The following is an 18,429-nucleotide window of genomic DNA, read 5'->3' as shown; positions in this document are numbered from 1 at the left end:
GACGCTGCACTAGTTGTCATCCCAAAAGGAGGAGCTGGCGAAGAACTAGTGATGTTGATCTAAATCCTAATGAAGGAGTGAAAATTGTGGAAGTCGCTGTGTTGGTTAATCCAAATCCGAAAGAAGCAAAGACTCCAGTTGCGTCAAATCCAAAGGAAGGTGTGGAATCGGCTGGAGTCGAGTCACCAGTTGTTCCAAAGGAAGGTGTGGAAGCGGTAAAAGCCGAGGCACCCGTTGTTCCGAATCCGAAGGCAGGGGCACCACTTGCTTAAAAACTAAAGGAACTAGCGGAAGCGAATGATGTTGGGATTAGGTTTAGAAGAAGACATAGAAAATGATGAACTGAACGACAAAGAAGATGAGGTAATGAATGACGCAAAGGAGAATAGCGAAAATGAGGAGAAATAAAAAAGAAATGAAGAGAGATAATAGAGTTTTTTTTGAACCGGTCCATCAATGACTAAATTAACCATTGATGGAGGCAACAAAAGACTATATTTTATGCTTAAGGACAAAACTTTGACTCTGATATTATGTAAGAATATAAAAAAGATTGTGTTGAATTATATATTAATTTACATAATATATTTATTAATTATATAGACACTCATAAGAAAACTAATATTATAATATTATTTTGATATTATCACAATTTATAATATTATGATAACTAGCATTTAGCCCGTGCATTTGCACGAGTAATAATATAAAAACCGCGAAAAAAATTACGGATAACATTTTTAATTTTATTTTTAACCGTTTTAAATTTATGGGTGGGTCAACACATAATCCGACCCAAGTATCCATTTACTCAACATCATTATATATTAGTTAGTTAAAAAGTAGGACTTATATTAATGTTAAAACGTTCCGCGTTTATCAAATTTGGTGTTGAATTTAAAATATAAAGTCTTTGTAGCATAGTTGGTTAAAGAGTTGTACTTGTTTTGTTAGGTTGCAAGTTCGAAACATACCTCTAGCATTTTTAATTTTATTTTTAACCGTTTTAAATTTAAAAACGGGTCAACCCATAATCCGACCCAAGTATCCAAATTAACCACAGCTCTCGACCCGGCAATCCGGACACTTTAAAAATTAAGCATCATTATATATATAGATATCTTACCTGTATATTATCTAATATTTTAACCCAGGGGCGGAGCCAACCATGGGCTATGGTAGGCTCCAGCCCCACCTAAATTAAAATCCTAAAAGAAAATTTTTTATATATATTTTTGACATGTGAGTCTTAGCCTAGTTGACTATGTTATTGAAATATGAATATGAGCCCTGGCCTCCTCACATAAATTTTAATTAATATATAAATAATATTATTTATTTTAAAATTATATTTATATAATAATTATATATTATTTTTTATTTATTTCAATATAATTAATAATACAAATTATGTATAAGAGTAAAATATAAAAATTAAAATAATAATAATAATAGTGTTTTATATTTCTTAATTTTAAACTATTTAAAAAATTTATAAGAAAATATAAATTAATATTAATAAACAAGTTAAAATAAAGAATTTTATATCCCTACTCGAGACTTAACAAATCTTCTAGAATTGATGTTGAGGTAAGTTCTCTTAAACTTGATTCAACATTACGTATTCCGATATGGAAATATCATTTTAATCAAAGGGATGAAATTAAACGAGCTTATATCAAGATGGGGTCATATCAACCTATTAAGGATGAGTACCCGCCGACCAAATTTGGAAATCAAAATCGACGGTTCTAAAGTAATTGGTTTAAGAAATTTACTTGGTTAGAATACTCTCCTTTGAAAGATGCTGATTTTTGTTTCCCATGTTTCTTGTTTTAACATAAGCAACCCCAAAAACCTACATTTACAATAGATGGATTCAAATATTGAAAGCGAGTTAATGATTAGGATAGATGCTCTTTCGTTATGCATATAGGATATAACATTTCACCACATAATAGGGCAGTTGAATATCTTGATAATCTAATGAATATCCTTGTCATATTGACAAAATACTAAATGCACAGTCTTCAGATGAAAAACAAAATAACAGATTACGGCTTACATCAACTATTGAAATCACTCGGTGGCTCACTTTGCAAGCGTGTGCATTGAGAGGGCATGACGAGTTTCCATCTTCTAATAATCGTGGAAATTTTATTGAAAAAAAAAACGGAACATAGAAAGTTAAATCTGAGATGCAAGTTGGAGTCAGCCCCAGGTAATTTTTCATCCTGGCTCCGCCCCTGTTTTAACCGATCATATTTTTTTCATTGTGACACTATCAAGAGAATGTGGGCTTTTATGCAGAACCTCCTTTAATTTCAATGTGATACACCATCTTGATTTCTTAATCAAAATGACAATAAAGTTACGGACAACTATAAATCAATTCCCCTCCTTGTATGGTGGACAATCTGAAAATAAAAATTATGGATACGAGCTTCTTGAATTTATTAATCTTAATCCAAAAAAGAGAAGTTTGTACGGGGAAAATATTTTTTTTGATTTTCTTGACATTTAAGATAGGTAAATAGTTTTCTTATTTATTTATTATTATTAATTTTTCTTTTGTAATGTTTGAATACGTCGTCGTATCTTTGTCCAATATAAATAAGCAACATAATAAAAAAGAAGACCAATTAGCGAAATTGGTACGACCACAAACTTTCTCCTCTCTTTCTCTCTCTTACGCAGCAGAGAAGACGATCGATCCAACTAGCTAGCAAGAAAGCTCCATAGAATAGAAGAGAAGAAGATCCAGAGGAGGAAGGAATATCTGATCCTGTAGCTAGCTTTAAGTGTGAATCCGAAGTTAGAGAGAGAAATGAACATCGACGGTAGGAGAATTTCAGGTGGAGGTATCGTTGCTGCTGCGAAGCCGCCTATCTCCGAAGATCAGAAACCTTCATTTGTGTCTCCGCCGTCACTCAAGAAAGTCATCATCAAGAGCGCTGATATGAAAGAAGAGGTGCAGAAAGAGGCCATCGACATTGCAGTCGCGGTAATTCCTATTTTATTTATTCATTCCTCAAATAACACTTTACAATCCATTCCATTCCATTCTTGACTGTGTGTGTGTCTTCATTTCTATAGGCTTTCGAGAAGCACGCTGTCGAGAAGGATGTCGCCGAGCAAATTAAGAAGGACTTCGACCGGAGGTATGGCCCAACTTGGCATTGTATCGTCGGCAAAAATTTCGGTATTCCCCCAACTACTCTCTCACTTCACTTAATCATTCAATTCAATCCAATCCAATCCAATCTTTCTTAATACTTCTCTACATTTTGTAAAATATTAGGGCCATTTCTAGACTTAAAATCCTCTGAATTTTCAGAATATGTATGACCTGATCTGATCTTGAATGGTCGATAATTGATCTTCAATGCTTCTTGTCATGGTGATCTATCTATAAGATGTAAGAAATTGTCCATTGATCTCACCTTAATTATTAGATTAAGTGTAATTTTCAATGTGAAGAGTTGTTGTTGAAATGTCATAATATTAAGTTCATTCAGTTTTGTTTGGTATACCATATCTTCTTGCACTTAAAAAAACTTATGATGGTTGTTTATCTGCAATCTGGCTGAAACCTTGTTATCTGTTGCTGCTAATATAGATTGAGTGACACTTCTTTTTCAATCTAATTCATTACATTTACATTCGTCATTATCACTTCTGATGTTGAACTACTACTTGACAATCTAATCAAGAAGGTTCAATTCTTTGTTTTGGTTAGAAGATTCTTCCATTAACATCATCATCAATGTATATAGTTTATTGAAGAAGGTCGTGTTATATGGTTAAATAGTTTTTAATAAGTTGTGATGTACTACTCTGCAATTGCATTGACCATTTGAAATTCTTGTTTGTTTTCCCCATTGCATAGGTTCTTATGTGACACACGAGACAAATCACTTTGTGTACTTCTATTTGGACTCAAAAGCCATACTTCTATTCAAATCTGGCTGACCGAATGAGATTTGATGACATTTACAATCTGGAATGTGTATGTAATAACAAACCTCTTCTTTTGTTTGCTTTTATGTCATAATGGTAGAGTATTTTGTTTATTAATGGTTTGTTTGACCTGTTGCTAGACTTACTTAAGTTTCAATCTTGCTGCTAAGCTTCTTCCATTCTTGATTTCTGATCATGTCTATATTGGTGTACCTGTTTTCTGGGTCTTTTTTTTATGTCTGATGATGATATGCATAATGCATTTGAGCTTCTGTTACAACTAGGTCAGAAATCAAAGAGGAAGATGAGATATTTTATGGATTTTAGGGATGGGAAGGGGGAATATAATCCAAATATGCAGGGATGATGGGTAGTAGGAGAATATAATCAAAATATGCACATCCATTTCATTTCATTGGCTGGCAGTGTCCTTTATATAGGACATGGCAAGATCATTTCTTATATTAATAAAATAATAAATAGATAAGGAACTGAAATAAACTAGAGCAATATTTTTATTTATTTAAATATATCACATTCAAGTTGAAATTGTAGGGTGGTTAGACTCTTTTGACCACCAACACAGTTTCAAAAAGTGCAAGAAATCGTCTTATCATCATGAAATGTTATTTTTTTATGCAATTATATTTAGGAAATATTGTAATGTACATAAGATTTTCAAATAAAAAATTAATTTGATTTCATATCTAAATAAAGATGCATAATTTGATTTCATATCTAAATAAAGATGCATAAAGATTTTCAATTAGTTAATCATGACTAAATGCTTAGTCAAAAGTTCTGAGAACATTTAATGTGATGATCTTTCATATCTAAGATAATTTTAGAAAAAAAGGTTTATTCAAGAGAATGAAAGACCTTAGGTAATATTGTTATTAATAACATAAATTTAGGGATGGGTTTATTATCGTTCTTAACATCAAATTTGTTTAGAGGAGTAATAAATTTATTAATGTTAAACAGAAAAATATATATATTTTAGAGTCTAGTCTCAAATCTATTTAGAAAATAAATAAATTTATTAAGATGAGTTCATCCGTTTATAATTATTTGATTTTGCTGAAAAGTTTATAATGCGTGTAAATATAATTTTCAAATTTAAAATGAAAATTTAATTATTTATAAATATTATATTTTTTTAAAAATTTCTGTAAATATATTTTAATTTATAAATATTATATACTGATTATAATAAAATTTTGAAAATATCATATTTGTCTTTATCAATAAATTCGGTATTGGTAGCATGTATACCAAAAAAAATTAATATTGAAGATTTATCAAAAATATCAATAATTTTCTTGCCTCAATCAAATTTCATATACATTTATATTTATATTTATTAATTTAAGAAAGTTATTGAATTTTTTAATTTAGAAAAAAAATGGTTAACATCTTTTAAATAATAAATGATTATCTATAAAATGAATTTTTTTTAATGAATTATCAAGACAATAATATTAAACATATTAATAAAGAATATAAAGTAAACAAAATGAAGTTAATTTTTTTGGTTAGATATTTTATAATTGGGAAGTGTGAATGCCTTAATATTTTTGAGTAATATAGGGAGCAAAATAATTGCAACTAAAAGGATATGTGCTTATTAGACTTGCTGACTAATTATATATTTAGTTTTTTCTTTTATCTTTATTAATAATTTTTTTTCTCTTCTCACTATTTACATTTTATGCCTTCAATAAAAAAATTTAATTTTTATTATTAAAAATACTTAATAATTTATCTTTTTATTTTATTTTTATTTTTTCCATCTCTCTTAAATAAGAAACATTCAATAAAAAATTAATTTTTATTATTAAAAACACATAATAATTTATCTCTTTAATTTATTGTTATTATAAATATTCTTTTTTTTTAAATTATTGTACATGCCATACGGATTTTAATTATTTTTCTCTCATTAATTTATTTTATTTTATTTATTAAAATAAATAAATTTTATTTTCAATAATAAAAATAACTCAAATTAAAATAAATAATAATTATATTTAATTAAAAATATTTACTTAGATTAATTTATTATTTTTTATATTAATAGATGATAGAAAAAATTAATTGAATTAAAAAAATATATTTTTTATTCTCTTATATATAAATTTTAATTAACACATTTAATTATTATTTATTTTAATTCATAATTAAGAACCATTTATTGATTATATTTTAAATTTATTTTATTGATACTCTTTAATTAAATTTTGTAATTTATTAATATAAAATAGTAATTTAATTAAAAGTAAATGTTTTTAGTTAAATATAATACAATTAATTATTATTTATTTTAATTTGAGTCATTTTTATTATTGAAAATAAATTTTAATTTTTTTAATAAATAAAAAAATTAATTTATTGAGAGAGAGAAATAATTAAAATGACATGTAAAATAATTTTAAAAAATATATTTTAATAAAAAATTAAAGAATAAATTATTAAGTGCTTTTAATAGTAAAAATTAATTTTTTTTTATTAAATACGTTTTATTTAAGAAAAAAAAAATATTAATGGTGAGAAGAGGGAAAAAATTATTAATAAAGATAAAAGATAAAAATAAATATTTACTTAGTTGTCTAATCATCACTTACTTCATTCATTATTCAAATAATTATTTCGCTCTCCTATTATTACTCTCATATTTTATATAGTTAAAGTTAATCAAATTAATTAAAAATATAATTTCTGAATACAAAGAAAATTGAAAATAACCGTTTATAATTCCCGCCCCCTTTAACTGTCATCATCATCAGACGACTTTCTTTCTTTTCATTTTCTAGTTGCAGACTCTGATGGCATTTCATCTGATCTTCCTGGCGCCTATTTTCCTCCATCTTCTTCTTCTTTTTCCTCCTATACTCGCGGAATCAGGTCTCCGAGTCCATAATGTTTAGTCCTTTTTTTTATCACATTCAGAAACTTCTGACTGATTTGACCGATTTATCTCGCCTTCTTCTGCAGATAATAGTCATCCACTGCCTAATTTCGCTTTCAGTTGGTTGGACGACAAGGATACCTATGTGGCTGGAGATATCATGATCTTACAGGTTAAAGTCTTGGGAAACTATGAAAGAGATAAGTATAATTATCCTTTCAATCCCAACATCTCTGTCAACGGTAAGATGGGTAACAGTTCGTTCATATCTGGTCTCTCTTCTCATTTCGACGGCGATCCTAACACCTGGACGATTTCTCTTGTTCCCATCATGGTTGGATTGTTTAATGTTCTTCTTACTGACGTCCACTTTAAAGTTCTCGACTCCTCTCTCCATTTCAACGTTAATCCAGGTTTATTTATTTATTTAATTAAACTATTCATCTTCAAATTGAACCGGTTGGTTGGTTGGTTGGTTGCCCTAATTTTAATTCAATTTTTAAAAGGTGTAATTTATCCGCCTGCATGTGTTGTCTCTTGGATGAATGAGATTAATGAATTTGTTGCTGGAAATAAGGGCACTGTACTCGTCCTCCCAAAAGATGCATTTGGAAATAATGCTTCTTCCTCTAATCAAGGACCCGTTTCTTTTAATCTCACTGTCTATGCATCTTATGTTAACAACGGATCCTTTGCAACTGAATTTGGGTCTGCCCTAGTTGGATGGAATCCGTCTGGACTTATCAGTATTGAGTTTCAAGTTTTATCAAGTGGTAATTTCTTCCTTTCAGTTGAGGAGAGAAACCAAAGCTTGAATGGCTCTCCCTTGCCATTCAAAGTCAATCCAGGTGACTTAAGAGACTGTTGTTGGTCCATTACAACATAATGGATCTCCAGTAATTAATTAGATTTCAAATGGTTTGACGCAGGCTTGTTAGATATGAAGAATTGTGTTGCCAAGTGGAAGAGTGATACACAATATTTTCAGTTGTTTTCTGTAATGGAAACTTTTCTACACCAGAGAGATCAATATGGGAACCTAGTGCCAGGATTCTATGATTTTGATATTGAAGTTTTCGAGAAGGACACAAATTTATCCATGCCAATATCTGATTTGAATTCTAAGGAGATAGTGCCCGGAATTATGCTATTTTCTTTCGGACTAACAGAACCGGGGAACTTCAAGTTGATGATCTCTGATAACGAGCAGAAGAACTTCATCTCCAATATGCCTTTCGAGTTTACAGTTTTCATAGGTTCTTCCCCCCCCCCCCCCCACTTTACTCTTTAAACATTTTTCTACTAGCATTTGTATTGAATTTGAAAAATGAATAGGATATTGCGATGGGAGGAACAGTTTTGCAAATGGATCGGGTCTAAATGATTCTGTAGCTGGTGAAGCATCAATTTTTTCGGTTGTCTTGAGAGATAGTTATCAGTATCCTTCTCCTATCAAGTTAGAGTATCTTCAAGTTGATATTGTGCACGAATCTGGCATTCATATAAAACCAGTCATATTTCAGATTGACACTAATTGGAATTCTAGCTCTAACATGTTTGAAATCGTACACACACCTGAAAAGAGTGGGCTATATGCAATATCTGTGATTTGTGGAAACATCCCATTAAATGGTGGCCATCCCTTCACAAAGAGAGTTCTTGCAGGTATTTTTGATTATCGTGTTTTACCAAATAACTATAGTCTTTTGTTTTCATTGTGGTTTGATCAAATATTGCAGGAGACGTGGATCTATCTCTTTCTGGTGTGGTGAACTTTTCTTCTAAAGTGCCGAAGATGATAAAGAATGAAATAGTAGTGCGACTCATGGATTCGTTTTCAAACCCCATCTTGTTACAGCAACCAAAACTGAAACTAGAAATATCTTCCATAAACAAATCTGATTTCTCATCCTGGAATTTTTCAAATAGTTATGATGGCATGTACACTTCATCTTATCTGGTAATGGAGATTGGAACTTATGAAATATGTGCTTCACTTGATGGCCAACATTTGTTGTCCTGTCCCTTTAGTGTGAATGCTTACAATGGTAAGTCATCCTAACCTGAAACATGAAGCACATTTCAAAAATGGATCATGTAAGGGTATTGTAGTATTTTAGTTGATGATTTGAATTTTCTTTATTTAGGTGAGTATTTTCCCAAGGCTTACGACGATGAAATTTATGTGCTGGAGGATGAGTCGATTGCTTTCAATGTCCTTGACAATGATTACTTAGCTGGTAGCAATGCAAGCATCATCCATTTTTCAAAGGTAAGAAATACTTCTTAAATCTGTTTTATGTATCTAGATCCAGATTGAAAGTAAATATATCTTTATATGCTTCCATTTTATGTTGGCAGCCAACTCGAGGCTCACTGCTTCAGTATGGCCTCCAATACAGGTATACCCCATACAGGGGCTATGTTGGAAATGATTCATTCTCTTATGTAGTTTCTGATGCAAATGACAATCTTGCCAATGGCTCTGTAAATATATCAGTCTTCAGTATACCACCACAGTTAATTTCCTTTCCCAGTCAGTTACAAGCAACTGAAGACGAAATTACCCCTAAATTTAGGTAAGTTTATATTAAATTATCAAATTATTACAGTTGAAGCAGATGATGATATTTTTGGGTTCTCTCTGTTTTATTATATGCAGTGGTTTCCAAGGATTTGAGATTATGTACTCAGACTTGACAAAGAAAATTTCCATTACTCTAACCGCCCATCATGGCATTGTCTCTCTTTCTCCAATACTAGTCCAGTTTTGGAAGACAATGTGGGATGAACTTTGCCTCATGAATAATGGAGATGGAGATAGTAAAGAACTGACCATAATGGGAAGATTAGAAGTTGTCAATTATGCCTTACAGTCAATCCAATATCTGGGAAAAGAGAACTTCTGGGGTGATGATGTAATCCATGTATCAACTTCGGATGGAAACGGGGTGAATGATGTGGACATTCCAATTTTCGTGGAGCCAATAAATGACCCACCTTTCATAAACGTCCCTAAGTTTATTATCCTGAAAAAGAGAAGCAGCAACAATGAAGATGGATATCTAATCTTTGAAAGAGAAAGAGATAACTTCAATTTCTCAGTTGGAGATCCAGACCTACTTTATTTTTTTGGTACATTGCGATGATTATTTATTTAAAAAATGGTTTTTAAATTTGTAATAACATGCTGCTGCAGCAGGGAACAAATCTGAGTTTCTGGTGATGTTCTCTTTGGAAGTTGATTCTGGAGTAGTGTCAACCAATCTGCCAGCTGACCTCATAAGTTCAACTGAACTGAAGCTTAAAGGCAGTTATCAATGGCAGTCACTTCAGACTTTTGTTACAATCTCAAGACATTTTACAGTTAAAGCTCGAGGGATTAGGTTCCTCGGAACAGTTGATAATTGCAATAGCATTATGCAAGACTTATCATACTATCAGGTAATGAAAAGCAATTCTTCTACTTTTAATTCATGGGAAGAAGTTCAAACTCAAATTTTTGGTTTCTGCTGTACAGAGTGAAGAAGAAGGACATGGTGGTGGTGCCATGTTGACGGTGAAAATAAATGATATGGGAAACTACGGTTGCCAAACATCATTTTGCCAAGTGAATATGTCAGGGCCTCTTTTTGCCCATGCTGACATACATCTCATCAGAAGTAAACCAATGAGTCCGTTTGCAGCTCATTGTAAGTTAAAATGTTAAATACATTTTTGTCTATTTATAGGCCTTTTCAGATAATAAGATAAGATCTTAGAAGAATTTGTAACTTATGTATGGAGTTTGCAGCTCTAGGGTCAGCAATTGTGATTGGATCAATAATGGTGCTTACATTTGGAGTAGTGCTGCTGTATTTTATATGCAAATGTTCATTCCTCCTACTCGTTAACGGGAGAAAGAGACGAACAAATTTAGACATCCAGCCTATTGCTTCCTCGAATTCTCCACCACCACCACCGACAACCACCACCACAGCAGGGACTATAACCAAGCTGCAGCCAACTCCCTTCCAACAGAGGTAAGTAACAACTAACTTCCTCTGAATTAATTACCATTATAGTTTTACTTTTACATGAAGCTGCTTGTGCATGCATAATCAATACTTTTTAATTTTTTCAGGTTACAAGGACAACTGAGAAATGGAGAAGCCAGTAGTAGTAGTAGTAAAGGAGGAAATCAATCATTCTTATGATCTTCTTCATGATCATCAATTCAAGTGTCTATACTTTCAAGTTCCAGCTACCACAAACATGCAGATTTTATTTATAAAACAGCCCGGAAGGGAGATTACAAAAAAAAAAAACATTATTCTGATCTTATTATTCATGTACTGCAGACTGATGAGTTTTTAACCTGATCATTATTAGTTCTTCTCATGATTTTTGAGGAAGTGATGAATGTGCTTGTTAACTTCATCAGGGCTTTCTTGCATTAGAAAATGTGCAACACCTTCCATCACAACTATGTCCTCCAGCAATGGCACGTTTTTCTTCAGCTCCCCACTATGTATGTATTCCTTTGCACCTTTATTGTTATACACTAAATCAAGGTCTCCCACTATGTATTTCGCCGGAACTTTCACCTGAGCTCCTGTCCAAGCAGCCAATAGTTCCCAGTTTCTGCACCAATATATATTATGTATATAATATATATGATCCACCATTTATTTATTTATTTATTATGTAACAATAATAATAATATAACTTCTTCTTACTTACAGATTCAATGCCCGATAGTAATTGACGCCGCCGGTGAAACCTGTCTTGGTAAAGTTGTCTGCGTAATAGTCGAGGTCTTCCGGCGACAACCAGGAAGGCAATGAATCATCATCATCTTCACCGGAATCTCCAAATCCTTTGCCTTTAGGAAAAAACAGAGGTGCAGGCTTACGGTATGTAAGGAATTTCTTCATCACTTCTTTAACGCCTATCTTTTCAAACTCACCTTCAATATCACCAACTTCCTGTTCATATATATTTAACCAAAACCAACTAGTTCAATTCATAATAAATTAATTAGCATGTCAAATCAATCTTGACCAACTTACAAATAAATTATTAAAAGAGCTATCTAGATAGGGCTGGCCATATATAATAATTGAACTTATTTGAAAACAAGATATATAATAAGAGAGTTAGGTGAAAGATGAACATGACCTGGAATCTCCAGATATAATGGTCGTCGCCGTAAATGGCCCTGTAATATTCGGGGAGCCTTGTTGCCGGGTTGGGGTTTCTGGGGCTGTAATAAACGCTAAGGGCGGCGTAAGCCTTAACCTTATCGGGTCTAAGAAGGCATAAATTCCAGCCGATTATGGCTCCCCAATCGTGAGCCACCACGTAGACCTTTTCCTCGTCCGGAGCCAACTCCTCGAGCAGCATAACAAGGTCGCCTACAAGGTGCATGATGCTGAACTTTCCGACGTCCTCGTTTGGAGCTCCGGTGGTTCCTCCGTATCCCCGGAGGTCAGGGGCGACGGCGCGGTAGCCGTTGTCGGCGAAGTAAAGGATTTGGTGACGCCAAGAGTACCATAGCTCCGGGAAGCCGTGGATGAATAGGATCGTCGGACCGTTTCCTTTTTCTGCTACGTGCATATCTAAGCCGTTCACTCTCACCTTCTTCTGTACAATCTCCTCCATGGCTCTTTTTCTTTAAGGAAATATTATCACTTCGATCCGCTCACATATTTATATGGGCTTGCTTGTTTGATCAAGTGTTAACCGATAGACATTGAAATTAGATAAGAGCATATAAATGGATTTTTTTTTGAAAAATCAAACAAAGCCTAATTAAGAGTTATTAAGGTTGATTCAACAAAATTGAACACCTGTTGTTGTTGTTGCATGATGATGATGAAGTGCATGATCTAAATGGACGCCACCTGATTCAGCTTCTTAATTCACTTTTGGTCGCATTCAATTACGGTTTAATTTGTCCCGCAATCTAGTAATTTTTTTAATAATTAAGTCAAACTGTTCTGAAAAAAAAAATATGCAGATATATATCAAAGCACTATAGATATTAATGTGAAAAAGAACGACAGACAGACGGCAAGACTAAAGGAAGGTTTGAAAAAAATATATTATTATTTCAAGTCACAACCCGTCTAAATGGAACAAGTTAAAAACATAACAACAACATAAGAAAATTAGACACTATATGAAAGCAATGACGAAATTTTGATGTATTAAATATTTTAAATACAATTTTTTTTAGTGGAGACTTGTAGAACACATGAACTCTATATTGTCAAGTTATGTATAGCTCCAAAAACAAAATAATAATAATAAAAACAGTCATCTAATATAAGGGTTTACCTAAATAAAAAACATTATCTTATATATCTAATCAAGATATTGTTTATTGGAGGTTGATAATAAATTATTACAATTTCATTTTGCATTTAAAATTTAAAATTTAAATTTTATATAAAATAAAAATATATTGATAAAGTCTTTTATTTTGAAATAATAAAATAACGGAAGAACACAAAATGTTAGCGTTTTTCTTTTCTTATAGTTGTGCTCTTTGATTCTAACTTCTAATTTAATTGTAAGTAACTATAGATGTATTATGTATAAATGGGTAAGGATGTAAAATTAATTATTAAGAGTTGTGTTAAGAGACCCCAATGTGATGGTTTGATTCCCACCCTAGTTTTATGGTTGATATATATAATATAAAATAAAAAGACAATTTTTATTGTTACATTTTTTTTAAAAAAAATTTGAATTATTATTATTATTTAATAATTTTATAAATACTAATATTCTTAGAATTTAAATTATTGTAAAATTTTATATAATAATTATTTTTAACTAATATTCATATATATAAAAATTATTTTTAATTTAATTGTTTAAAATTTTATGAATGGATCCACTCTGGATGAATTAAGAAGTTTAATCTCATAATATTGATAGTGGGTTGTGGTGAGAAATTTGGTGGTCTACCATTATATATATAAATACTTTTATAAAATATTATTATTTTTTGTAGATATAATTTTTTTAATAATGAAATTATAATATTAAAATAAAATATTATAAAATAAAGTATATTTAATTATATTATGATAATGAGTTATATATATAATAATAATATTAATAATTTTATAATTAGAAACTAAAAACGAAGAGTATAAGAAAAGTTTGTATTAATTAGAGATTAGTTATAATTTTATAAACCATTTAGATATAAATTGTATTAGATATCAACTTAAAAATTTAAATACTCTTTAGAATTTGCAAGGCTGAATTTATTTTACAAAAATATTGATTGAGAGGTGATTTTGAGAATATAATTATTTTTTTTATAAAAAGACATATTAATATTTTTTTTTTTAAATGTAAGAATGATTATTTTTTTTAAAATGTGAAAATGAAAAAAGTAATAGATAATTTTTTTTTTTTGGAATTTTCTAACTCATCTTTTTATTATCTATTTAGTTGAGAATGTTTTAAAGATTTAGGAGGAATGAACATTCAAGTCATTTAATAAGCCTCTTCAATCAAAATAATGTAATACATTTGCAACGAAGTCTCGAATAGTTTTTGAGCATAGATGATCAAATGTAATTATGGTCATGATTGGTCTAGTTTTGTTCACTAAAATGTTTTATTATTCAGTGGATTGTAGCATTTGGAGGGAAATTTATTCTATTTGAAAAAGTTTTCGTGAGCAGTCTAGATTCATTATGGGATGATTATTCACAATTTTTTAGACGACATTTTGTGTAATGTCAAAAGTCTAGCTACAATGTATCATGTGTGTGTTTCCGTTATTACATGTAGAAATGTCACATTTAAGAACATGTTTGATCATCGATCTAGTGGTTTTGCTAGACAAATTATATATATAGAAGGAGATTAAACGCTATGAATTTTACATTTAGTATGACACAAGCAAATGTCCCTGTTTGAATAAAACGTTACGCGTTAACAAAACATGGATAGTTTCCATGTGATGCATTGCTAGAAGTTGTTCGTTAAGATGATTCAATATATTTTTTTTAGAGTAAAAAATTCCATATAAAATCTCATATTTTGAATGGAGCGTTATTTACGGTGAAATTCTTACCGATGATATGTGAATGAAAAAATATTGTATTATAGTTAGTCGTATGTGTCATGATGATGTTGAATCGGCAACTCACTTAATTTTGCATTGTCGAGGAATGTCTAATATATATATAAAGTCATTGTGTAGTATTAATGAGATTCATTGGGTGATGATCGAGTTATTGAGTAGTTGCTTAAAAGTTTGAAATAATGCGACTAATATATCAGATCTACATATTTGAGTTATCATAATTGTTTTTTGGTGGACTATTTGGTTAGAGAGAAATCGTCGAACTTTCAATGATCGTAGTCGTCCGATTCGTATCATTCATAATGTTATTATTATGACACTCTCTGAGATTCATTTAAAAAAATTAGCAGAGTCCGTCAGGGATTTAATTATTCTTGTCGAGAACGTTCGAGCTCGATAACCTATCGAGTAACGTTTTTATTTATTTATGTTTTTTATATCATGATTTATCGTTTTGCTTAAAGAGTATTTTAACCATTATCACTTTTAATATATATGAAATTTTTTCAAAAATATATTTTTTTAAAAGGTATTTTAGTCAATTAATTAAGTAATATAGTGGATGAGATAATGAATAAAATTATTTTAATTAAGATTAAATTTATTAAAAATAATATAACAAAACTTTTAAACAAAATAATGCATGGCTTAAGCCCAGCCCTTAAAAAAACTAAAAAATGTAAGTATTACTCTAATTCTTCCATGGTTTCACATTTATTTATTTTTTAGTTTCCTTTACAAGCAAAATAATTTAGATTTTTTTTTTCACTGTTTTATTGAATGTACAATCTTGAGAATTTATCATTTTTGAATAAACAAAAATGGACAATGAATTAAGTATGTAGCCCGCAAACACATTTAACTAGACGCAGAACTTGTCACTTGACGGGTTAGCCCGTGACATTAGGGTGAGAATATCCACTCTTTGTTATCATTTTAATATTACTTAGTTTTTTTATCATTGTATTTCAATTGTTTGATAAATTGCTTTCACTTTAATAGCCGAGTTTATCTTAAAATTAAATATAAACATAGTTGGATTGTTTTGAACATTTAATTATTTGTTCAAATAACATTATATAATAAATTATATATCTAAAAAATAAAACATTAGATTACTTAAAAAAATATATATATATTGTTGTCTTCATTTTTAAGAAAAGAGAGAGTCAAACTAGTCAAAACTGTAACATCTTTATAATCCAAATAATATAGTGAAAGTATTTTAAATTTCTTTTACAATCTAGTGAAATTTTAGTGACTATTCTCCAAAATGAAAGACTAATTAAGGTTGGAGTTCGGGATTACAAATAAATTAAGTACACCTCAACTCTAATTTCTAGATACATTCTAACAAATGGGATTATAATCCTTTATTAAGGTAACAGGCCAAATGTATAATTTATTTCAAGACTGGTAATTATTATTTTGAGTTACAGGCACACCAACAAACCAGATAGATAGAGAAGACAAGATTATATAGTAGTAGTAAAAATAAACATAGGAATACAAATTATATTAATATTAATTATATATCGTGATGATCTTGGAAGAAATGATGAATGTGTTTGTTAACCTCATCGGGTCTTTCTTGATTTATAAAATGTGCAGCTCCTTCAATCACAACTATGTCCTCCAACAATGGCACGTTTTTATTCAGTCCTCCATTATGTATGTATTCCTTGGCGCCTTTATTGTTATATACTAAATCAAGGTCTCCCACTATGTATTTCGCCGACACTTTCACCTGAGCTCCGGTCCAAGCAGCCAATAGTTCCCAATCTCTGCACCAATAAATATATATATATATGTATATATATGATCCGCCATTTATTTATTTATTATGTAACAATAATAATAATATAACTTCTTCTTACTTACAGATTCAATGCCCGATAGTAATTGACCCCGCCGGTGAAACCAGTCCGGATAAAGTTGTCGGCATAATAATCGAGGTCTTCCGGCGACAACCAGGAAGACAATGAATCATCATCATCATCTTCACCGGAATCTCCAAATCCTTTGCCTTTGGGAAAAAACAGAGGTGCAGGCTTACGGTATGTAAGGAATTTCTTCATCACTTCTTTAACGCCTATTTTTTCAAATTCACCTTCAATATCACCAACTTCCTATTCATACATATTTAACCAAGATCTAGTTCAAATAGGTAAATTCCTATCAAATCAAAAGTAAATTATTAAAAGAGCTTGTTAGCTAGCTAACTAGGCCATATATTAATTACCATTTTTTCCATACGTTTCATTTATTGTCCTGGGCCAGCTCTTGTTGGAGAAAAGATTGAACATTTTTTTTTAAAAATAATTGAAAATATAATAATAAGAATGAAGGAAGGAAGGAAGGAAATGATGATGAACCTGAAATCTCCACATATAATGATCGTCACCATAAATGGCCCTGTAATAATAGGGTAGCCTTGTTGCCGGGTTCGGGTTTCTGGGGCTGTAATAAACACTAAGTGCCACGTAGGCCTTAATCTTATCGGGTCTAAGAAGGCATAAATTCCACCCGATTATGGCTCCCCAATCGTGAGCCACCACGTAGACCTTTTCCTCCGCCGGAGCCACGGCGTCGAGCAGCGAAACCAAGTCGCCTATAAGGTGCATGATGGTGAACTTCCCGACGTCGTCGTTTGGAGCTCCGGTGGTTCCGCCGTATCCACGGAGGTCAGGGGCGACGGCGCGGTAGCCGTTGTCGGCGAAGTAAAGGATTTGGTGGCGCCAGGAGTACCATAACTCCGGGAAGCCATGGATGAATAGGATCGTCGGACCGTTTCCTTTTTCTGCTACGTGCATATCTAACCCGTTCACTCTCACCTTCTTATGCTCAATCTCCTCCATTATTATTCTCTCTCTCTCTCTCAATAATTGTTGACCTAGTTGTTGCTAAATATATCACTTCCCCTCACACATATTAATAGCCTATTTTTGTCTATACTTTCTTTTAACTTTTTTTTAAATAATTCTCTATCATTTTTTTTATTTGCTGCTGAATCTAATTATTAATTATAATATCTTTAATTTTATGTTTTAAATTATAAATTATTTTTTAATCAAATAATTATTTTTTTATAATCTCAATCTCCATCAAATTATTTAAATTCAAATCCTAGTGGGGCCTATAGATTTTGAATTTCTTCAATGAATCATTAATTATTAAGTATTTATTGGGAAATTACAGACAGATTTGGAAATAACTTTAAGAGCTTGTTTGATTTATTTTATTTTATTTTTGGATTTTGTCCAAAAAAATTGTTTGATAAAAAAATTGTTTATTATTTGAGTTTTTAATTGGTGTATTATTAAAATATTTTTTATTTAAAATTTAAATTTAATAAAAATTAAGTAAATATATTCTATATTTTAATTAATAAAATGAATGATTTAATGAATAAAATAATAATATTATATATAATTTATAAATTAAAATTTATATTATTATTAGAATT

General features: G+C 30.7%; 4 protein-coding genes across 5 annotated transcripts; 2 read left to right on the top strand and 2 right to left on the bottom strand.

The window, feature by feature from the left end:
* The first annotated feature begins 2,654 nt into the window (after positions 1-2,654).
* On the top strand, positions 2,655-4,232 carry LOC124915529 (dynein light chain 1, cytoplasmic-like). Its single transcript, XM_047456263.1, has 3 exons — positions 2,655-3,004; positions 3,097-3,202; positions 3,890-4,232. Exons 1-3 carry the CDS (start codon positions 2,828-2,830, stop codon positions 3,970-3,972), a joined length of 366 nt encoding a protein of 121 aa, XP_047312219.1. The 5' UTR covers positions 2,655-2,827; the 3' UTR covers positions 3,973-4,232.
* Positions 4,233-6,953: 2,721 nt separating this feature from the next.
* LOC124915636 (protein GAMETE EXPRESSED 2) lies at positions 6,954-11,143 on the top strand. Of its 2 annotated transcripts, XM_047456392.1 has the most exons (12): positions 6,954-7,281; positions 7,375-7,716; positions 7,798-8,124; positions 8,204-8,533; positions 8,608-8,916; positions 9,016-9,140; positions 9,230-9,447; positions 9,531-10,003; positions 10,071-10,312; positions 10,389-10,560; positions 10,662-10,890; positions 10,992-11,143. In XM_047456392.1, exons 1-12 carry the CDS (start codon positions 7,029-7,031, stop codon positions 11,062-11,064), a joined length of 3,093 nt encoding a protein of 1,030 aa, XP_047312348.1. In that variant the 5' UTR covers positions 6,954-7,028; the 3' UTR covers positions 11,065-11,143. The 2 variants fall into 2 exon arrangements, with proteins under 2 accessions (XP_047312348.1, XP_047312347.1); XM_047456391.1 differs by lacking the exons at positions 6,954-7,281; positions 7,375-7,716 and having other exon boundaries at positions 7,787-8,124; positions 10,068-10,312.
* A 92-nt stretch (positions 11,144-11,235) lies between these two features.
* On the bottom strand, positions 11,236-12,511 carry LOC124916398 (epoxide hydrolase A-like). Its single transcript, XM_047457109.1, has 3 exons — positions 11,988-12,511; positions 11,591-11,863; positions 11,236-11,491 (listed from the first exon to the last, which is right to left on the bottom strand). The coding sequence occupies exons 1-3, from the start codon at positions 12,509-12,511 to the stop codon at positions 11,236-11,238; spliced, it is 1,053 nt and encodes a 350-aa protein (XP_047313065.1).
* A 3,960-nt stretch (positions 12,512-16,471) lies between these two features.
* LOC124915638 (epoxide hydrolase A-like) lies at positions 16,472-17,839 on the bottom strand. Its single transcript, XM_047456393.1, has 3 exons — positions 17,339-17,839; positions 16,845-17,092; positions 16,472-16,747 (listed from the first exon to the last, which is right to left on the bottom strand). Exons 1-3 carry the CDS (start codon positions 17,819-17,821, stop codon positions 16,492-16,494), a joined length of 987 nt encoding a protein of 328 aa, XP_047312349.1. The 5' UTR covers positions 17,822-17,839; the 3' UTR covers positions 16,472-16,491.
* Between the last annotated feature and the right edge of the window lie 590 nt (positions 17,840-18,429).

Source organism: Impatiens glandulifera, chromosome 9, assembly GCF_907164915.1.
Source record: "Impatiens glandulifera chromosome 9, dImpGla2.1, whole genome shotgun sequence".
NCBI lineage: Eukaryota > Viridiplantae > Streptophyta > Magnoliopsida > Ericales > Balsaminaceae > Impatiens > Impatiens glandulifera.
Note: the sequence above shows the minus strand (reverse complement) of the source record. Positions and strands in the feature narration are given on the sequence as shown.